Consider the following 23,370-nt stretch of genomic DNA (forward strand, 5'->3'; position numbering starts at 1 on the left):
TTTTGATTCTTCTCTTTATGATTATGAAATAGACCACGGTCGGTCACAAACACAACGCTTAGCGATCTAAGTTTCGATTTACTTCCCGGATTCAATCATCTTCTAATAAATTTGACCGATCTGTCCATTAAGTAGAGGAAGTAAGAATTTCAACGGGGAAATAGTCCTGGAATAAAAGTTCCTCGAGAGAATAAATGCGACCTTCGTCGACTATTTGAGGAAAAAGAAGAAAAGTAGTAATATAGAGAAACCGGCTCAATTAAAACAAACAAATTGAATATGAGAATGGTTCAAGAAACATGTACAGGGTGAATGAACAGCTGTTATTGTTCGTCGACCTCAGGACAGAGTCAGTCGCGCCAATTATTCGCGTCAGTTCTGCGTGTCGAAACCTCTTTTTATTTTCCTTTCTGTGTGTGATTTTCTTTTCATTTTTAAGAAAATATTTATCAGGTAAAATACGATCACATGGCGTGGACTGCTATTACATGTTGCACGTGGTAAAGAAAATCGAAAATGGATAAGAGAAAATAACGAATGGTTTTCAGATATATATATATATATTTTACGATAAATGTGATAAATGCGGTTATTATACATTATAATCGGTTGCTATGCATACTTATCAAGATTTTTGGTAAGTTTGATAAATTTTCCTAAATTAATCACTTTTACCGGCGATTATGCTTAATACCGAAGCGTCGCGTCCTTGGTAAATATGATAAATCGTACTATATGATATACCATACATGATGATTCATACATGTAATGTATCATTATATAGGGGTCCGTCTATATTCATCACACATACTAGACTAGTGATGGGCAAACTACGGCCCGTAGCCAGATGCGGCCCGGCAAAGGTGTTCCCTTAAAAAAGTATCAATACACATACAACACAATATAAATACCTAGATTGACCACATTTCCTTCATAAAAATAAGGAAAGTAGAAAATCGGGATCTATACGGGATATCACAAATTATCTTCAAAAAAATTTTCAAATGCTAGTTTAATTGTAATTTAATTAATTATCGTTTTAATTAATTTAATTATCGTCAAAAAATTGTCAAAGGCAAGTAAAATAGCTAACTATCGCTAAAATTGCTGAAAAATTGCCAATGACGGGAAGTAACGAGCTTTCACAAGAGGCAGTGGGTGTAAGTGTATTATTCACCAAACAAGATGTGCCTATATGTTTGACAAATATGTGAGATGAGTATGTTTATATGACTATAATTAATTACGATATAAAGTACGTTATGATAATTATGACTAGTCATAAAAAAATTTTAATTCTTGATTTAAATGTTTTTTTTAAGTAAGCCTCATTGAAAGTGACAGAAAAAACGTGGAATTTTGTAAAAAAAAAAGAGAGTTGAGTCGTCCAAAATTACGGCAATGTTCCGTAAAATACAGGTCATGTGGTCGTAGATGTACATAAAGTTTCTGGCCCGCGAGTGGCAGAAATACCGCATATCTGGCCCGCAGACTGAAAAGTTTGTGCACCCCTGTCCTAAATTATGATTCATTCCCGATGCCAATCTTACTATAATTTTTCGTTTAACGATCAGACGAAAGAAAAGCTAGCATTGTCAGCCACGTGATCACGCTTGAGCTTTGTCACTAATGTCACAATAAAAGCTACCAGGGCGAATCGGTTTGCATATCGACAGAGGCTTTTCATTTTTTTTTAGCTTAACGCTGCCGTATCTGGAAAATGATAAAAGAAGAAAAAAATATTGGCATATAAAAAATATTATCTATGATCTTTGCTTGGCTCTGCAATAGCTTATAATCATGCCGATAACAACTTCGATAGCACGACAACTTGTTGACAGGCAGACACTAACAGAGAGACTGCGATAACTCCTCCTGTAACAAGTCAGTTGCGCTGTTATAGACCTTGAAAAAAGCCATGTCTCTGGCAGCCGTGGCAGGTACCATTATTTTGGCTGGCGTAGTGACTATCATCGTATCGCTCCTAGTCGTACTACTTAGCGACGATGGCAAGAAGCGACCGCCTGGACCCTACGGTCTGCCCTTCGTCGGTTATTTGCCTTTCCTGACTTCGAAACCATACCTCAAGCTGATCGAGTTGAAACAGAAATACGGGCCTATATTCAGGTAGGTCAGTCGAAGTTGTCTTCTAATTCAGTGTTTCTCAACCTCGGGCTACTGAAATGTTTGAAAAAATTGTTTGTCACAAACTTACAACATGATGGAGTCCCTTATTTCATGGGACTGTCAGAATGACCAAATTTTTTTTCTGTTCCGACTATTTTATACACTTGTCCCGCTTTTTTTTCAACGAATCTTATTTGAGAGACATAGGCGGAGATAGACCTGGAAGTCGGGGGGGGGGGCACAATGATGATGATGTCAATCCATATATACATTAGATCAGTCGATTCCACCTTTGACGCTGGGGCCCCCGTATCTCCACCCATGTTGAGAGATAGACGGCATTTTCAGCCTAATATATCAAAGAAACAGATATTTTCTGGATATTATGTCAAAGTGGACTCGGAAAGAAAAGTCATCTGGTCTCCTCCCAAGCCCAGGTCCTCTTGCAAAAACTGGGCATGCTATCATCTACAACACTAGAGACGCGACACCGAATTCCTTATTTCACAAGGAAGAGTCGTGTCTCTTTCCTTATTTCAGATGACAGGGTCATGTCTCTAGTGGCGTAGATGGTGTCATGCGTCGCCGGTTTGCAAGAGGGCCTGTTCGACTCCCGACTGAGACCAGATGACGTTTTTTCCAGAGCCCACATCGACATAATATCCAGAAAACATCTGTTTCCTTAAAATTTATTTGAATTTGTAATACTTACTAAACTCATGAATGATGATTATAAATCATATTATGATAGTTATGTCTTATGTTGTAAAGTTTTGGAGACGATACCCACGGAGTAACATAGAGTTGGTTGAAGGGGTGTAGAGAAAAGCTTATCCTTAGCTGTCCTTATTGGCACACTCTACAAGGGGACACCAGTATTGATTGGTAAGGGACAATTATAAGTTATGGTGTAGCAGGGAATTTTTATCTAATAGGGTTGTTAATAAATGGAATAGCTTAACCCCGGAGGTAGTAAATTGTAACACAATTGACACGTTTAAAAGGAAATACAATAAACATATTGGAATAAATTGAGAATCTATCCATACATAGAATAAGACGACCATAAGTATTCTTTATCGACATTGTATAATATTTATCTTGTATATATATTGCATTTTTAATTGGGTTGCTGTATTTTTGAAATACAAGTTGTATATGGCATCCATATGTGTTATGGGCTTCTTTTTATCAGCCACCTCGATGGGCATTTCGCCTGTTGTGGCGTTGTTTTTTGTATTTCTATTTATATTGTACTCACTGGGTATTTACAGGGCGACCTTTACCAGACGCGGAGTCAGGTGCGAAAATGATAGCCGGTCTAGAGGCGTCTTGATAATTTGCCCCTTAGCCCTGAGTTTTATATATAGGGTGATTCAAAACTCAGCGTACAAAATTCGTGGGGGAGATAGAAAACACAAAAACAAAACAGAATTACATAGGAATGTACGACCGGAAACCCCAATCTGATCAGCTGGAAGATGAACGAAGATGCAGAAATGACAAGATAATAATGGGTGGGGAAAACTCTTCATTTAGCGATACTTTACACGAGGACAGTACGTGTACATGTTACCACCACCTTGGATTTTTCCATCACCCCTACCAGGGGGCGATATTGCCCAGTTTGGAATACACTGGTTTATACAAATTATACACTGGTAATTATACACATGTTGGGGTAAATCGAGAAGCTATCCATACTTAGAATAACACAACCATAAGTATTCTTTATGGGCGTTGTATAATATTTTATCATGTGTATATATTGTTTATAATTTTTGTTAATTGCATTTTTAATTGGGTTGCTGTATTTTTGAAATATATGACATCCATATTTTTATGGGCATCTTTTTATCAGCCACCTCGTTGGGCATTTGTCTGTTGTGGCGTTGTATTTGTATTTATTTGTACGTATAAGATTTTCACAACAAGTGTTCAAAGTTCTTACAGTTATGCTGCAATGTGAACACAGAAAAAAAAATTGTTATACATTTCTGCTATTCTGTTTTGTGTTTTTTGTGTTTTCATGTTCCCCTTATAGTTTGTACATTGAGTTTTGAATCACCCTGTATATTCTGTATGAAAGGGGAATCGAAAATTTTGAAAATGAAAGTCATGAAAATTCAGAATAAATGCAAAAAATAATTCCAGAAATTGATGAAAATTCAGGAAAATTCCATAATAATTTATTTCTAGATGAAAACACAGAATTAAAAAAATTATTAAAGGAATTATTATTGCTGTAAGTGTGGGGCCTCCAAAACCAGGACCGGTGCGACCGCAGTGGTCGCACACCCCCTAAGGGTGGCTCTGGGTATTGATTGACATCGTAATCAATCACTCCATTCAAGCATTGACGTTGTTTGAGTGGGAGCGTAATTCGGGACTATACATAGATGTTCATCTTCTGATAACGGACATTGACGGTTTTCAAGATTCGTTACATGGTGAATTCCCACGAATCGAAATTTCCCACGGCACTTAAGTAACGACCACGTCACGTCAGAGTTGTGTGTAGTCGCCTTTAGTCTATTCCGGTGGTTCCTGAAGGTTGTAGTAGGGCTGTGATCCGCAATTAGTTTGGCATAGCACTTTGGAAAGGGGGAGACTATGTCACTCCCATGCTCATCATATGATGAGAATTGAAGTCTAACAAGTGTGGACAAACCTTCCAAGTCACAGCCAGATCAGTCACAACTTAGCCCATTTTCGTGGGAGTGATGGTACGATGCACAGGCTACCCGAGTAGATGCCAATAACATTTTATACAAATACAAATACAACACCACAACAGGCAAAATGCCCAGCGACGTGGCTGAGAAAAAGATGCCCATAACAAATATGGATGTTATATATTTCAAAAATAAAGCAACCCAATTAAAAATGTAATTAGAAATATTATAAACAATATATACACATGATAAAATACTATACGATGCCAATAAATAATACTTGTGGTTGTCTTATACTAAGTATGGATAGCTTCTCGATTTACCCCAACATGTTTATCGTATTTCTTTTTAAACGTGTCAATTGTGTTACAATTTACTACCTCCGGGGGTAAGCTATTACATTTATTGACAACCCTATTAGAGAAAAATTCCCTGCGACCCCATAACCTTGCATTGTCCCTTACCAATCGATACTGGTGTCCCCTTGTAAGAGCAGTCGATTGGCGGTGTACTAAAAGTTCATGGTCCATTCTATCCATCTCATTGAAAATTTTGAACACTTCGATCATATCTCCTCGACACCTGCGTTCATCCAATGTAAACATATTCAAAAAATGAAGTCTCTCTTCATAACTCAAGCCCCGTGTTCCCATAAGGACACGCGTAGCTCTTCTCTGCACCAATTCAACCAAGTCTATGTCCCTCTGTAGGTATGGTCTCCAAAACCTTACAGCATACTCCAGTCCAGGAAGAACTAAGCCTCGTAAAAATGCGGAAGAATGACTTTAGGAGAACGCGAAGAGACCTTCTTGAAAATGAGACCAAGCATTCTATCCGCTTTTTTGACCACCGCTGAACAATGTTCAGAAAACCTAAGCCGCTCGTCAATGAGAATTCCCAAATCGGTGACCCTAGTTGCATCCGGGATAGTGACACCATTCAACTCGTAAGAGAATCGTGGGTTGTCGAACCAAAATGAGCTACCATGCACTTATCAACGCTAAACGTCATGCTCCATGACGATTTTCAAGGCTTGAAATGGAATTATTTGTGTGCCATTAGTATTCTTATGATAAATTTTAGTTCTTGACCTTTTAGGATCCGGATGGGAAGCCGTGACGTGTTGATACTGTGCGACTACCAATCCCAGAAGGACGCCTTCGCTACCAACGCTTTCATGGGAAGGCCTCCGGATTCCACTTTCGAATTCTCAGAAGAAACCGAGAGTGAGTTTCTCATTTGCTGATCTATCGATTCATTCATGGAACGGAGATGACTGATCTCGGTCCACGTCTGCCGGAATCGCGTCAACTTCGTTAATCCTCATATTCACAAGATCGAAAACTTGCATAAATTACCACAATGGTAATTTTTTGACCTCACTAGATTTCTACAGGTTCTTTACCCGAATAGCATATTAATAACAAAACGAAATACCTACATGAGAGATTTAACATTTGAAATACGTTCTAGACAAGAAGTCTTGGGCATATTTTAAAAATCAAGAACAAATCAACCAATTGACATAAGAAGGTGCGGTTTACACTAAAATACTTGTAACAGGTATGCAAACGAAAGTCTCAGAATTTAGCATTACTTTTTGTGACGAAACTAAATTCAATCCAATCAACTTTATTGCTCCTATAGAGAAGTCGAAGGAGTTTTTATAATTTAAAGTCGCGCCTTAAAGTCGAATTTTCAGAAAAATGACTTCAAAAAATATTTCACTCGATTCGAAATAAGATACTAAAAATTTCGTGTCAATCGGTTAATTTGATCTTTCATAATTAAAGAAAGAAATACTGAATTATAGTGTAAACCTATACTAGAAACTAGAATCTGAGGAGAAAAACTCTTTGAACGCGATTTTCTCAGATTTCAGTTTTTGAGCTCATCCGTAAGATTTGACGAAAACTACTTACCCAAAAATTCTGAATTTTTGCAGAAAACTTTAGTCGATATGTGTGAGTGAAATAGACCTCGGACTTTGATATCTGACCATTCGTTGGAATTTTATGAATTTTTAAATCTTAAAAAATATATATAAATTTCAAAAAACTAAATTCAACATTTTTTAAAAAATACTTCCCACCAGTCAATTTGCTAAATCCGAGGTTTATTTTACTAACACATATCAACTAAATTTTTCTACAGAAATTCAGAATTTTTGGGCCAGTAATTTTCTTCAAATCTTACGGATGAGCTCAAAAACTGCGCTCCGAGAAAATCGCGTTCAAGGTGTTTTTTCTAGTATACGTTTACACCATAATCCAATATTTCTTTCTTTAATTATGAAAGATCAAAATTAACCGATTGACACGAAATTTATAGTATTTTATTTGGAATCGAGTGAAATATTTTTTGAAGTCATTTTAGAAAATTGGACTTCAAAGATCGTGGCACCACACCCTTTAACTCGGAAACCCATTGGCCCCTTCTATCGGCATGTCACTGAATTATATGATTTGGTAGCTCCTCGGACTTCCTAGGAAGTTTCAATTTGGCTCCCCGTGTCTGAAAGGTTGAAGACACCTGGCCTAAAATTTCCTTTCATTAGTCATTTTTGAAAATTCGACTTCAAAAAAGAGTCGTGACACTCCTTAAACAGGGACAAAAATTATAGAAGACTTTTATTCATCCGGAAATCATTTCTTTTTTTAGTTATCAATTTCGATAAGTTCTGAAATAATTTTCTTCACTAATTCTGAAAATGTTTCTGATTAATTACCGATTAAATTCATTTAAAATTTTTTTTAAATCTGAAATCGCTCAAAAGAATTATTTAATTATTTTTTTCGGAAAATACTTTCTCAATATATCTTTCTTTAAATAATTTCTTTGAATAAATAATTATGCAATTATTCTTTTATTGATTGTGAAATAATTTCTTTCAGATATTACGAAATTATTTCTCGCATTGATTCATATTATTTTTTCCCTAATTATTAATTTCAAAATTGTAAAATTATTTCTTTCATTAAAAAATGCTGAATTTTTATCAATTTGTTTCGTTTATTGTAGAATTATTTCTTTTATCAATTCCGAAATTAGTTCTTTCATTAATTCTAAAAATTTACCGTTAATTCGAAATTAACCGTTTTTCAATGTTGTCAACCATTTTCTGAAAATGATCGGTGGGCCACAACAAAGTTCCGAATGCCAAACGTGGCCCACGCTTTATGCATTGAAAACCCCGGCTCCAGGCCACGATAAATATTTTAGTGCAAACCGCAACGTTTCATGTCAATTGGTTGATTTGCTGTTAATTTTTATGTGTTCCAGAACTTTATTTTTTTTTCGGCTCTACACACACGCATGTGTGTGATTTTGAGTATTTATGCAGCAGCACGAACACATGAGAGTTATCACGATTTTTTTCTCCTTGCTTGCGCATACAGGACTGAAGGCATTTACAGGAATGGAATGGAAAGATCACAAACGTTTCTCGCTACATATGTTCCGAGATTTGGGATTCGGAAATATCAAAATGGAACCTCACATCAAGGTAAAACGCGTGCACAAGTAAACTATATTCTATAGGACATGATTCAGATTTTATAAAAAAAAAAATTGTGATTTTTGTTTCTTGTGTTGAAGGAGGAGATCTCCGAGCTGCTCGGAAGGCTTTCCGAGACCATTGGCCGTCCCGTCAAGGCTTCGATATTGCTGGCACCAAGCATGTCCAACAACATCTCGTCCTTGGTCTTTGGCAAGAGGAGGAAATTCGACGATCCAAAAAGAATCATGCTGGACGAATTGACAAGGGAATTCGCGATGCTGAACAACCAGATGGGATGGCAATCTTTTTTCCCCTGGATCAGAGCTGTGTCAAGATATTTTGGTGTAGGACGATATAAGCCTATGAACAAGATTCTGGAGAAGATATACAAATATATAGAGTAAGTCCCGATCTAGTATAACCATTTCTCTATTTTTTATAAGTCTTCAATGACTTTCGTGGGTCATCAAGAATCATCTTTTTTTTTATAAGAAGCAGTGATGCAATAAAGCTTTAATTCTAGAAAAACAGATTTAAATTTACTAAAAGCTCCTCAACATACACCTTTCCTTCCGTCAAAATTAAAAAAATGTTTGCTTGGGTAACGGAAAATCAGCATTTAAGCGTAGCAGTGGCTGTGAATCTTCGACTAAAGATGGTCTCGAAATTTAACTTCGGCAACGGTGTTCTTGAAGCGAATCTTCGGTAATGATGATTTTGAAAGCCAATCTTTGATAACGATGGCCTTGAAAATATCAAGTATTCTTCAACAAACTTTCTGAAAGTTTTCTCTAATGAGGGTCTTCAGAGTTTTCTTCAACGATGATCTTTAGAGTCTTCTTCAAAGATGGTCTTTAGAGTCTTTTTCCTTCTTGGAAGGTGGTCTTTAGAGTCTTCTTCAAAGGTGCTCTTTAAGGCCCAATCCCACGATTACTTGGTACCCGACGCAGGGTAATTAGAGTCTTCTTCAAAGGTGTCTTGAAAGAGAATATTTATTAACGATAGTATGATAGGAAATTTTTACTGACAGTCCCAAAAGAAAATCTTTATCAACGCTGGTCTTCAAAGCGAATATTCGACATTTAGTGGCTTATTGTCCAATGACATAACTGCCATTTCAATATCGCGACAATCATCACCATTACATTCAATACTGTTGAGAAATTAAGAAATGATTGATCTGTTTTCGAATCGGGGTGATTAATGTTACAATCTGCGAAATATGCAGTTCTGAGTTAAATCGGCTTTAAGTGTATCAGAGTGCTTATAGTGACCGTTTTGTGACACACACATATGGTTATGTCATATTCTGGTTGGTACTCTTAGGGAAGAAGTAGAAGAGCACAAGCAGACGTTGGAGAAGGACAAAATCCGTGATTTTGTAGACGGGTACCTTTTGGAAATCGACAAAAGGAAAGACGATCCAAACACCACGTTCACAGGTAAGTATTTAAGACCAATTCTACTCGATTTCATGCTATCGTGAAACATTATAGTTAAATTTTTTTCATTGGCCCAAAGTCCGTGATGAAAGATTTGCCTCGTGCGCTTTTCGGGGAGCCGCGACACATTTACAGCTCACTTAAGTGACTCGCGATGCATTTATAGAGATTACTCAAGTGTCTCGCACCACAGTTTCAAATCACTCGAGCAGCCAGCGGCACATTTTCAAGATCTCTGAAGTGACTCATGGTGCGATTCACATCTAAGATGACTTAAGTGATCCACAGCATATTTATAGATCACTCAATTGTCTCCCACCGCAATTCCAGACTACCCAAGTGGCCCGTGGCACATTTTCAGATTATTCCAATGAACTGGTAAACACTTTCATAAAGATTGAGCACCCTTGGTGTAAGGAAAGATGAGAAAAACCGAACATCTTTTTATTTTACATTTTTGTACACTATGCAGTCGTGTTCGTGAGCCACAGCGAGCCAAAATCCGTGATTTCTTAGACGGGTACGTCTTGGAAATCGACAAAAAGAAAGACGACCTCAATCCCACGTTCAAAGGTAAATACCCCAATAATCGATATCATGATATATCATGAAATATTGTAATTTTTTTTTTTCCAATTGTCCTAGAGTCCGTGATGACAGATTTGTCTCGTGCATTTTTCGGAGCCGGTAGTGAAACTGTCCGCGCGACCATGGACTGGCTGCTCCTCACCTGCGCGACTTTCCCACATGTGCAGGACAAAGTACAGATGGAGATCGACGATTCGATTGGCAAGGATCGGTTGCCTTCTTTCTCTGAAGACAGCAAGAATCTGCCCTACACCCGGGCGGTCATTGCCGAACTGATGCGATGGCGGACCATCGCTCCCATCAACGTCGTCAGATAGTGAGTCATAGTTAAGTCAATCGTTTTCTTCAACATTACATTGCATTATCCGGGTTGCAACTATTGGGGGGGGGGTCTGGTGCCCCGAGCGTCAGAGCGGGGGCAATAGCCCTGATTCACCCTTTGCTGTTCTTGATAACTCGTTTATTATTACCGGGGGGAGGAGCAAAAATGACCGCAACCAGTAACTTTGTCAGTCGGAGCAAGCACGCATTTCTGCGTACAAATCCACTTACAGTCCGGGATTCTTGAGCTATATTTCACGACCCGAACTTGATTTTCTGAGAATTTGTAGATGAGTCATACGGATCCATCTACAATCCTGTTATAAATGCACTTATTGCGTTACTCGATTCACCAATTTCGGAAAACAACTAATCCCGTGGGTCGCGAAACTGGCCTTGATGCATATTTTGTGCCGCGACTGAAAATCTAAGAATAACTGAGTTTAAGGTTAATTTCGGCGCTACCTCTAGTCCATAGCCCGGAGCACCACACCCACCGGTTACCCCTAGTTGCATCCACGATGGCAAATAAATAGTTACCACAGATTGCAAATCATCTAGTTGCGACTTTGACATTTTCAGGAAAAAAATCTCGAATGTGTACGAATATAATATATTTTTCTGGATAATGTCTCTCACACAAGTCCTTGAAATGAGTATAAGGGGCGGAACAAAATGCTGACCGAAACAGATTTCTTCGGAACAATATATACATGCATTCACAAGCAATGATTTGACAATACACGCTAAACAGACAGCCCCTGACAGATGGCTTCTCAAGTGTACACAAGAGTTTGTGTTCCCCCTCTCGACCACAACTACTACTTGGCGAGTGCTTATATACACGAGGAAGAAGAGAGCGTGAAGCTTCGAGAAACTTCTCCAGAGACCCTTGGAGAAGGTATAGGAGTGTATACTGCTATACCTTTCTCTAAGGTGAGATCAAGGTTTATAGAATATATATATATATAGAGAGAGAAAGAAGAAAAAAGAGAAGAGATCCTATTTTTTCCTTTTCTTTCTACAAATTTCTCTGGTACAAAGACATCATTATTCGGCGTCGATGCTGTCGCCAAACCCGTCAAGTTTGTCATCAACTCGGAGAGATTTACAACGAATTGCACTAATTTTTATTTTTACGTGTAATAATGAATATTTACACTATTTACCGGCGAAAAGTGACATGATAAATGATAAATTAGGACTATTTACATAATTTTTGTATAACAATATTTATATAATTGTATTCTCAGTACACTTGAGGACTCGGAACTCGGAGGATATTTCATACCAGCAGGCTCGTACGTAATATCTAACCTATGGGCGGTTCACCATGACCCCGAGCTGTGGGGCAACGACGTCGACGTGTTCCGTCCGGAGAGATTTCTGTCTAAAGACGGCAAAGAGTTCCACAAACCAGACTATTTCATTCCGTTTTCAACTGGTAAGTTTGAGCCAGTGTGGACACAATCACGTTTGGTAGCATAACCACAGTTCTTCAAGCAAGCTCTTTTGTGGTAATTCATGTTTAAAAAAAAACTTTTTTCTTTTCTCAAAGGCAAGAGATCATGTCCCGGCAAATCGCTGGCCGATACCGAGGTCTTCATGTACTTTACGTCCGTGCTTCAGAGATTCAGGGTTGAACTGCCACCGGGTGCCAAAGCAGACTTCGAAGGAGTTCTCGGCATCACCCTCCAGACGAAGCCTTACGACATCATTTTCAAAAATAGATGAACTAATCCATAGATCACTCGATCAATCAATAATTCTATTTTCTTGTCGGAAAATTCCACAAGAATAACCGAGAAGATTGTAATTGATTGCCACTGCGATATCTTCATTTGGTCTGGATTCGTTATAATGACGTGTTTATCATATTTATGAGTGTATAAGATGAAAAAATACGTGATTTTTCCTTAACCCTTTATTTGGCAGTTGTTGCTCTCAAAAAAAACACTCAACATGGTTTTCTTATATTTTTCAAATAAATTCATTTTATATTTTGAGCTCTTCCGACATTGATGCTTCCAAGCAACTCCTAAACGTTCCATTTTCACTTGTGAGCTGTTCGTGAAGTTTCTATAATTGCGAGCAGAATAGCTCGTGTCTACTATTTCTTGACAAGCCAAGCAAGAACGATTTCGGATCCTTGCATTTTGAAGGTAAATACCACGTGTGGAGGAGGCATATTGCTGTGCATTCTTCAAGGATGATATAATAATTAGTTGGCAAACACACAATAAATGACATTTCTATACTATCTAAATCTGTTACTACTTTAATAAAAATTCCGAGTCTTTTTTTTTATTGCGGAAGAATGAATAGAGAATAATCTGATGTCACGGGGCCCCTAAAATCTCCAAGAACCCTAGTTAGAGACTCTGCGCTAATTGCGCCGCACTGCGCCAAAATTAACATCTTGCGCCATCCAGAGAGATATGGAGTTTGTTTATATTTCGTGTTTACTTCGAAGTAACTGCCCTGTGCAATTATGCATTTTTGCTGTTGTTCATACAAAGATATAAAGGCGGATTGTGTGCAAGCATTTTTTCGCCACACCCTCCAGTGCCTTCGTTGCTGCTCATTACAATTTTTTCGAATGTAACCGATGACTGCATTTTTCAAATTTTATAAAAGAGTTTTATATTGTAATTCCCGGCCTTAAACAAAAATCTTTTATAAAATAAGTTTGATAGAGAAATATTATGATATGATGATCAACTTTGATAAAAGATAGAGTAAAAATAAATTTGAACAAAATTTTTTTGAAAAAGATTTTTGTCGAAGAACTTTTATCGTATTATCAGCCTTAAAGCATTTCTTGACATCTACTGATGACTAGCAAAAGTTAATTTACATATTCTGTTAGCAAACTATTATGTATTTATATAATTCCTGATTAATAATTTATATTTGTGTTATAGTTTAAACGATGTAAAAATTTATATGAGGTATAATTTACTTCATATAAATTTACATCATAAATAGTACATCAATGAATGTATATGACTCCTCGATATTTCAGAAAAGAAAAGTTTTGTATCTCAATTATAATATTTACCAAAGCCAAGGTGTTGTTGACCTGAAAAAATCTTGAAAAATTACCATAAAAGTGGCCAAAAAACACTCGAAAAAATGCCCAAAAATTTGAAAAAAAAAAATGCATCAAAAAGTAAAAGAAATATTCTCCAAAAATGACAAAAAAAAATGTGGTTAAAACAGCAAAATAAATTTCTATAGAAACTGCACCAGTCATTATATTGACTAGAGGTAAAAAAAAATCGTATAATATCTATTCAAAATCACATTCATTCCCAACATTAGATTTCATGAAAAATTGTCAGTGGAATTTTTTAAAAGCAATTCATAATTTATGAATGGGTTAGGAAATCCATGACAAAATAAAAATTTCTGAAAAGAAAAATTTTAACATCAACAGATGTTATTGGGAATATTTGGGGGAGAGATCTGATCTACGTATGATCACCTTAGTTATGAGGATAAAAACGTATAGGATTATTATGGCTTGTAATGTTAGCTATCTTCACATTTATCGATGTTTTTAAACATAATCAGCGTCATCTATGGATTACATCGTCCTAGATTGTAAATAAAATACCCGGTAAATTTAAGTAAATAAATAAGTTAATTTTAAACAAATTAATTAATTGGAAATTCATATTTACCAATACTAGCTGGGGATTATACATAATCACCGGTAAATGAGATGAATTCTCAGTATTTATCAAATTTACCAAAATGGGTGGGTATTATGTATAATAACTGCCGGATTATCACATTTATCGTAACATATATACTTCTGCTGACCATATTCATTCGAGGAAAATACGGGATATTGGGCTTCCAAATACGGGAAAGTGTGGGACATTGTCAATTATATATATAACTCCAAAAATGTTGCCAAAAATATAAAAAGTTGCTAATTGCATGCCAAAATAACAAAAAAGTCGTCAATGGAGGGAAATGAAGCACTATTACTAATAATTGCAGTGAAGTAAAATGAATTCTACGAAAGAAAACGTTTAGAAAAACATGACAAATATGTGAGATGAATATTCTTATTTATAATCATAATTCTGTGGTTTTTAGTCAGAACATGATAACTCCAAAACCACATTTTTGGGATATATAAGCATTTTCATTGCCATTTAAAAATAAAAAATAAAGCATACATACAAATGCAAATGAAAATATCATACAGCAGCATGTTGTTTAGCCGTACGTACGTATTTGTGCATTCATCTCACTTCTAATTAGTTATAGTTAGTGAGACTTACTTTTAGATCAAAAAGCCATTTTTTGGAGATATCAATCATGTTCTGATCAAACATCACAGAATTATCGTAATGCAATTCATGAGTTGTAAAGATAATCTGAACGTTGATTTCAATGAAGAATAAAAAGTTGACATTTCGCTGAAAATACGTGAAAAAAAGGGACATTTCTGCAAAAAAGAAGTCGGGATGACCAAAATTATGTAGAAAGACGGGAGTGTCCTGGGAAATATGGGACGTATAGTCAACCCTAAAAACACCACATTTTTCCGAATGAAATCCGCAAATTTATAAGTGGGAAAACATGGAGAAATTGCTTGGTGCGAGTTATGTACCGTATGTCGTATCTGTAGTTCCCCCCCCCCCAAAAGAGTTGCAACAGAAATTTCGGGGGGGGGGGGATTTTTTTCATTAATATGCGAGTAGAGAAAAATCTGCATTATGTACAGTGGCGTATTTACAGGGGGGCTTAGTTGGCTATAGCCATGGCCCCCACATCCTGGAGGGGGGCCCCCAGGCTGGAATCTTTTGCGGGCCCCCGGTCAGACTGTTCACGGGCCTCTTCTGTAGTTAATTTATAGCGTGAAAAACCAAAAAATGATGAGAACTGTCCTTCCCAGTCCCAGGGCTAGAGCCCTGTCAGCCCCCCCCCTTGTGGGGGCCATGGCTATAGCCCAGGGCGGCAAATTCAGAGGGGAGGCAGAATTGAGGAATGGGGGTCCAAGAAAATTAGTAGAATAGGAGAAGGGCATCAAAAATTTTATAACCCTGAATAAATCTGCATCTGCCCAGACAGCTAGGGACTTGATCAGTGAGCGACTAAAAAAGTGACGCATAGTGTTTGCAAGCACGTGAGTAAGCAAAAGAGTGACTTAGAGCTTGAATGACCAAAAAAATTACCTACAGAGCGAAGGACCAGTTAAGTAAGGGACCTAGAGCGTGTGCAGGCATGTGAATGGCCTACAGAGCGGAGAACCAAGTCAGTGAGTGTGCAAGAATGTGAATGACCAAAATCGTGCCCTAGAGCAGTGGTTCTCAACCTCTGGAAGCCCGCGGCCCGGTAAATCTCTTTTGCGTAAGTGAAAGGCCCGGTCATGCACACAACTAACGAGAAATAAATGGGAAAAAAATGAAACTTCGAATCACTCACGACCCGATGTGACTAGCGTTAGGTTCCGGTACTGGGCCGCAGCCTAGCAGTTGAGAAACACTAACCTAGAGAGTCTGAAAGCAAATGAGTGACCAAAAGAGTGGCCTAGACAGTGTGAAAACATGTGAATGACAAAAAAAAAAATGATATAGAGCATGTGTGAATGATCAAAAGAGTGACCCATAATGCAAGGAACCAAAAGAGTGACCTAGAGCGTGTAAGTATCTGAGGGACCAAAACAGTGTGAAAGTATGTGAGTGACTAAAACCGCGTGCAAGCCCGTGAGTGGACAAAACAGTGTGCAAAAATGTGAATGACCAAACAGTGTGCAAAAATGTGAATGACCAAACAGTGTGCAAAAATGTGAATGACCAAACAGTGTGCAAAAATGTGAATGACCAAACAGTGTAGATAAATGTGAATGACCAAACACTGTGCAATCATGTGAATTACTAAAATAGTGACTAAGATCGTGCAGGAACATCCGAGTAAACAAACAAAAGAGTGATTTAGAGACACAGTTGTACATTCAGGAGTGGGACGGGGATAAGCGGGTTATCGGTCAGGATGGCGATTTCGAGGGAAAAGTAGTCGAGAAAGTTATACTAGAATGAGAAAAAAGGGCGGCTAAATTCGTGTAGTCCACAGGCGGCAAAATCCATAAATGCCCCTCTAATTATGTAAATATAAAACCACCTAGATAAGCAATATGATTCCTCAAAATTCCATTATTAATGAATGAAATTTTCACATGAGGATTATGCGTATGATGATTATGCATCCCGTACTTCCCGGATTTTTTTTCCCGGCTGTTCCGACATTTTTGCAAAGAGGTCTCAGTTTTTACCGTTTTTCAAACAAAGCCAATTCGAATTTTTATTGAAATGAAAAATTATTTTTCAACTCATAAATTATATTACGATGATTACGATTACAACTGTAAATAAGAATGCTCATCTCTTGTTTGTCATGGCAAACGTTCGAGGAATTCATTTTGATCTACTGCAACTTGCATTTCCTACCATTACGGATTTTTCCGTGATTTTAGCAAAGCTTGGCGATTTTGATTATTCTTGGCATCATTTTTGTCGATAATTAGCAATGACCCGTATTTTCCCGTATTTGGAATTTCAATTTTCGTATTTCTCTCCGGAAAATATGGTCATCTTAATTATACGCCACTGTGGTCGCTCTACACGACATTTACCCCCTCAAAAATAGCGAAATTTGCATCTGCGGATTATGCGCGGGAAATTACGGAAATGTTTGTTCGGGCTAATTTAGTAGTCCATGTCCCCCCCCCCCCCCCCGATTCTCACAAAATTAATACTATTTTAATAAAAGTGAATATCAATATCCTACATTCGCAATCTTGAAACATATTTTGATCGATAGATGGCAGCACAATACAGCTTATTCTAACTCCCAGATGCGGCCAACCTAAGGCACTGAGCTCAGTGACCTGACCTAATTTGGGACTGAGACAGTCCCGACATTTTCTGTATTTTCGGCCATCCCGACTTTTTGGCAAAAGTGTCCCGGTTTTTCCCGTATTTTACACGAAGCTACTTGAATTTTTATTCTTCATTGAAGTCAAAGATTGAAATTATTTTTCAACTCATAAATTATATTATGATAATTACAACTATAAATGAGAACATTAATCTCCGACATTTGTCTTGGTGCTTTAGAGCAGTGATTCCCAACCTTTTTTTCCTTCCTGCACCCCCAGAGCAATATGACTTACCTTCCCGCACCCCTTGGAAAATATGTTTTTTATGTCAGAAAATTCAGGGTCTTTTCCTGTAATTGATTATCCAATAATTAATTTCTATGAATTATTTTACTCAATTGTCTATTTCCTTTTCGGCTATAGCTAATATGTAATTTTGGCTTTATTTATTTATTTTTATTTTTTTTTAAATTAATTCAAAAACAAAACTAGAAAAACCAGTATTTTTAAAATTTTTTTTGAAATTTGGAAAATTTGATTTATTGAATAGTTCTTGATTCCAGCCACAACGACTATAAACGAATGTTTCTTTGGCACTTGACTGAATTTTTTGACGTTTTCCCTAAGTCGCGTGTTCACGACAGTATCAAGCGTAAGCACAGCATAACACGTATGACGTATTTATGGGAGCAGAAGCTGGAAGATGGGTATCAAAATATTAGTATGATTCATATACGTACTTTTTAGGAATTGGAAAATTTAATTTTTATCATAATTTTAATTTTCCTGAATAATCAGTCAACATGTTGTAAAGTTTTTCCATCTTTCACCCCCAAAAAATGCTCTCCTACACCCTCGGTTGGGAACTACTGATTTTAAACGATATTTTTTCAATTCTTGTTTAGAATTGTCTTTATGCCAAAAAAAATATTTTTCGGGGTTCGCGGAGTATCGTTATATCGAGATTTCACTGCAATCATGTTCACAGTCATAATTATCATAGTGTAATTTATAAGTTATAAAAATAATTTTAATACTCGATTTTAATGGAATTATAAAAATTCAAGTTGGCTATGCGTTGAAAATACGTGAAATAACGGTATTTTTGCGCAAAGATTGGGTTGTCCACAAAATTATTTAAAAATACGAGAATTCCCAGGGAAATACGGGTATGTTCCCCCTCCGAGCGTCAATAACAAAGCCGTATGTATATGGCATGTAATGACGAAGCAAAAAATGTATATGAATTGGCATCATCATCGTGCCCCCAGCTTTCATTTTCGTGCCACCCCCCAACCTTTGATGCCTACCTCCGCCTATGAATGCGGGACATATATTCACATGTGATTGATAGCGTATCTTTAGTCTGGTATTGGTCTGATGCAGTCACGCTTAACTAATATAATCTATTTTTAGAGGGGGTCCAGAAAATTTAGGGGATGGAAGAACTATGTTTGCCCCTGGCGGCAAAAATCCTAGTTACAGCCCTGATATAATCAGTGATCACATTCGAAGCGGAATAATTAAGTGAAACAATAAATTAGATTTCTTCAATCACTGACACAGCGCTGGACACATTTGACATTTTACCATAGGGTACATTATGCAGAACCGTCCTTAGGGCCTCACGCTTTGAGCAGAGCCTTACATTCACAGATTATTTTTTGTTCCTTGTAGATGGCAGCAATAGGGACGTCTTAAGAGCATCATGAACTCCCAAACCAAATGATTTTTATAACGCCCTACCGGGAAAATTCTCGAAAAATTCAACCACTTTTTGTTTTTCTGAGGCCCCTCTTCTCTTAAGCACCCCGGGTCGTGCCCGGATAGGCCCATGCGTTAAGACGGCACTGGACAGCAGTAGCCCCAGTGTAACAATAATATGCCCAATTATTATTATTCAAGACAGAAAAAACATTGGACTCCTACTGAGAGCCTGTACTGCAGTCAGTATCGTGTTGTAGGTTTTTAAATGTCTCTACAGAGAGCAGGCAGACCTACAACACGATTCTGAAATAACATGAAAATTGAAGCATTTCCATCGTTTTTTTAAAAAAATGGAAGACAGCATGGGCGGAGATACGGGGGGGGGGGGCAAATGTGAAATTGACTGATCTAATGTATATATGCATATGTGAATTGGCATCATCATCATCGTGCCCCCCCCCAGACTTCCAAGTCTATCTCCGCCTATGGAAGCCAGATGGCAGCACGAATACAAAACAAGCACAACTCGACAACATAAATACGTTAGGGCTACACATACACTCAGAACACTCATTCCGGTAAATTTTGAAATGGAACATTTCCAAAATTTGAATGTAGATAACTCCCTTGAATGTTTTCTAAGAAACATAATATTTAAATATTCTTACCATTCCCTTATATATGCTAAGTGTTGAGCTATTTTCTACTTTCATAAAGCAGTCCATTTTCTGGTGAAAAAATGTTTTTACTACGTACTTCTACTGGTTTCCAAACTTTTTGAACCGCGACCTTCTTTTGACAAGATATTTATCGGCAACCCCTTCACATGGGGGTGATCATCTGTCCAGGTTTTCTGGGACTTTTTAGCAAATGTGCTATCTCAAAAGCATTTTTCGGAACACCTTTTCTGTCGGTTCCAATTTGGGTAATTAGTGCTGAATAAAATCAATTATCAATCATTAATCAATTATTTTCTCATTATTTGGTTGCCGTTGCTGTTTTATTATGAAATTGGAAGTGTAAGGAGAGTTATTTCCTGGTATTTTCCTGGATTTTGATATACAGTGTGATTCAGAAAGAATTGTCTTATCTCAAAATGATTCTTTGCTTGCAATCGACCATTGATATGGTTACGAAAAATATCGGTAGCGAAATTTCTTGAGAACCCCTCGAAACAGTAACCTCCTGTTGCCAAACCGGAAGTGTAAAAATAAACACTCGAACCTTGTAGATTGAATCGAAATGGCGTAAGACCTCCAGCCGGTGGCGCCAATAAACCGGAACTCTGTGAGAATTATAGAATTTTCGTCATGTGTATAAGATCAGTGCGATAGCCAAAATAGTGCTGTCTTTACCCTGAATGCAAGATTGAGAATAATTGTAAAAATAGCTGTTTTCGGTGAATAAATCTGTGACATCATGGAAATTGCTTCATCCTTTGATCATTTCAAGGACTTGTGAAACATCATCCGCAACAATATTATTGATATACATGGACATCCCCCTTCATATTAGCACATTAATAATTATCATTCTGGTTTTTTTTTTTTAAATTTTGAAAAGACCTATATAATTTCGAAATGTAGATGATTTTATTCCAAGTCACCCTGTATTAACTTAACTAGTATTAACTTATTATCAGGAGCGGCTCGAGCTTACCTGCCGCCCGGGTGCGAAGCCTGATGTGCTGCCTCTGATGGCGATCCTTTCTTTTTGCTTTCAAACCGAGCGCAACTCAGGTCTATCACCATCTCTATGGGCGATTTACTACCTAGTGAGTTGTGCCGGAAGTGTAACTGTGTGTGTACCTAACAGTCTGAGTGCGTATATAGGGGCCGTTCAAGTATTAGGTAAGCAAATTTTTAGATATTTTCGACCCCCTCTCCCCCCCGTCAGCAAAATTTCGTCAGCACTACCTCCTAACACATATTGGTGGGATCGGAAACGTACGCGGGGGGGGAAGGGGGCTCATGTGCCTCCACCGAAGAAGGGAAAAAATTTTAATGTAAAAAACAAAAAATTATAAAGGTATTTCCTTTCGATATTTTATGTAATTATAGAGAGAGTCGATTTCTGTTAATTTCAGTGCTGTTTGAAAGGTAAGAACTTAAAATTTCTCTAAGAAATTCCTGCCTTACTCTTTAAGCCATATATGGTAAACCCTTGACCCGCGGGCCAAATGTGGCCCTGAAGGTTATCTGATGTGGCTTGCCCCCTCAAACCCAATTTCGTAAAAATGAACCAAGTGGCACATTTACAGGTCGCTTAAATGACCTGTGGCACAATTCCAAAGCATTTAAGTGGCTCGTGGCACATTCAAAAATCACTTAAGTAACTCGCGACACAGTTCCAGAATATTTAAACGATCCGTGGCACATTTGGAGATTCCCTTGAGTGACATGTGCCACAATTTTAGAGATTTTAAGCGGCCCCCTGTTGTGGTTCTACATCACTCAAGGTACCCGCGCAACATTCCCAGATTACTCAAGTGATCCAGTGGCACAGTTCCAGAGCACTTAAGCGGCCCGGAAACATTTCTAGAGCACTTTAAGGATCCGTGAAACATTTAGAGATCGCTGAAGTGGCTCTGTAAGGGATTTATCATTAGGGAGAATGTTAGTTCAGGTGCCCACAAACTAGCGAAAGCTTTTTCTCGTATTTGGCGCACGCTGAGTAAGATGCTATCAAGAATAATTCATATTTTCATAAAGTGTGGTTGATGACGTAAGCATCATACAAACTCCCCCCCGTCATCAAAAGTCAGCAAATCTGAACCTCCCCCCCCCCCCCATCGATGCTGACTTAATACATGAATGACCCCATAGTGTTGTTTGATTTGTCTGTGCTGTCATCTATATTTCAGAAGTGAAGTGAGTGATGTGTTATGACTGAATTATATTTGTAGGTCTGTTGCTCTCTGTGACGGGACTTTTTAAAGGGGAGTTCGACTCGCTTGAAGTTGAGAACCACAGAAAACCAACTTTAACTGACCACCACTGTGGCGACGGTGGGGTTCGAGCGAGGGAACTCGCGACACGAGTCCGTCACTATGACCACTCGACCACCACAACGGCTAATGGCGACCCTGCCAGGAGGCTGATAGGGCTTTAGAAAGGGCACCTGAAGACAACCAGAATTTCAGGAGAAAACCGCACATCATTGTTTACCGTGCAAAACGTGCGTGACCATACGTCCCGCTTTTGAAGTAGAATTTTTTTTTTTGTTTTTTTTCTAGAATTGCTTTACCATTCTTAATAATGCCAGATACGTTAATCCTTGAAAGAGCACTTATTTTGTGGACAAGTGAAAAGCCAAATTTTCCCTTTGCCTTCATTTGTCTATTATGAAGCATATGGGTCCCCATCCTAGAGCAAGGCTCCTGGGATCTTTGGCTGGGTTCTTTTGCAGGCCCTCTCCCAGTCAGATTTCTCACGGCCCCTTCCATAGTTAATTTATAGCGTGAAAAGACAAAAAATTATAGGAGTTGTCCGGGCTCTTGGGGGGGCCATGGGTGAGGGAACCGAAATGCACACATGCTCCTTGTAATAGAGTACAGGGGCAGCGCTTGGCCCTGCGGCCCATTGCGGCCACACGGGGCACCACTCAAGAGGATGCTAAATCCGGCGTGAATAGGAAAAAAGTTCCATTGGCCGAAAAAAATCAAACTGTCGGCTCTGGAAACGCGCAAAATCAGAAATAAAATTACGAAAATTTTTTTTTTTGTCAGGAATTGTTTGGATGAATTGTGAGGGAGGGTCATGACGCTCCAAGGGTAGGGCTTACAGGGCTCCAACTTGAGGCCCGGGATTAAATCCTTATAACTTTTCTTTTTTCACTCTATAAATTAACTGTAGAAGAGACCCCATGGAAAATCTGGCATGGGCCCCACGAAAGATTCCAGCCTAGGAGCCCCCTGACGCAGGGGGTAGGGCTATGGAGGGAGCAATAGGGAGTAGGTAGGAGGCGCAAAAATAAGTCCCACACGGGTACAGATTTTGCCTCGAGCCGCCCGGATAGCTTACATTCTTGTTTCTTGCATTACGGTCAGAGGCCTTGTTTATTTTCTCAACGTTTCCGTCGTCAAGGTACAGTATGACTTAAAAGAGTGATATC

General features: G+C 38.1%; 1 protein-coding gene across 3 annotated transcripts in view; it reads left to right on the forward strand.

Annotated features, from left to right (window-relative positions):
- Positions 1-12,659, forward strand: part of LOC149084756 (cytochrome P450 18a1-like) — a 30,214-nt gene extending 17,555 nt beyond the window's left edge. The window contains exons 1-8 of one of the 3 annotated variants that reach the window (XM_089235186.1): positions 600-637; positions 5,901-6,028; positions 8,201-8,307; positions 8,400-8,701; positions 9,628-9,743; positions 10,389-10,647; positions 11,906-12,096; positions 12,211-12,659. In XM_089235186.1, coding sequence (XP_089091312.1) covers positions 615-637; positions 5,901-6,028; positions 8,201-8,307; positions 8,400-8,701; positions 9,628-9,743; positions 10,389-10,647; positions 11,906-12,096; positions 12,211-12,386 — 1,302 coding nt within the window. In that variant the 5' untranslated portion in view covers positions 600-614 and the 3' untranslated portion in view covers positions 12,387-12,659. Of the gene's footprint in view, positions 1-599; positions 638-1,666; positions 2,128-5,900; positions 6,029-8,200; positions 8,308-8,399; positions 8,702-9,627; positions 9,744-10,388; positions 10,648-11,905; positions 12,097-12,210 lie in introns of those variants that run through there. The other 2 variants (XM_089235184.1, XM_089235185.1) reach the window with 2 other exon arrangements.
- The last annotated feature ends 10,711 nt before the right edge of the window (positions 12,660-23,370 follow it).

The sequence above is a fragment of the Pholcus phalangioides genome, unplaced genomic scaffold (genome assembly GCF_987345545.1).
Source record: "Pholcus phalangioides strain wild (caught in Gottingen) unplaced genomic scaffold, Ppha-v1.0 ptg000008l_1, whole genome shotgun sequence".
Lineage (NCBI taxonomy): Eukaryota > Metazoa > Arthropoda > Arachnida > Araneae > Pholcidae > Pholcus > Pholcus phalangioides.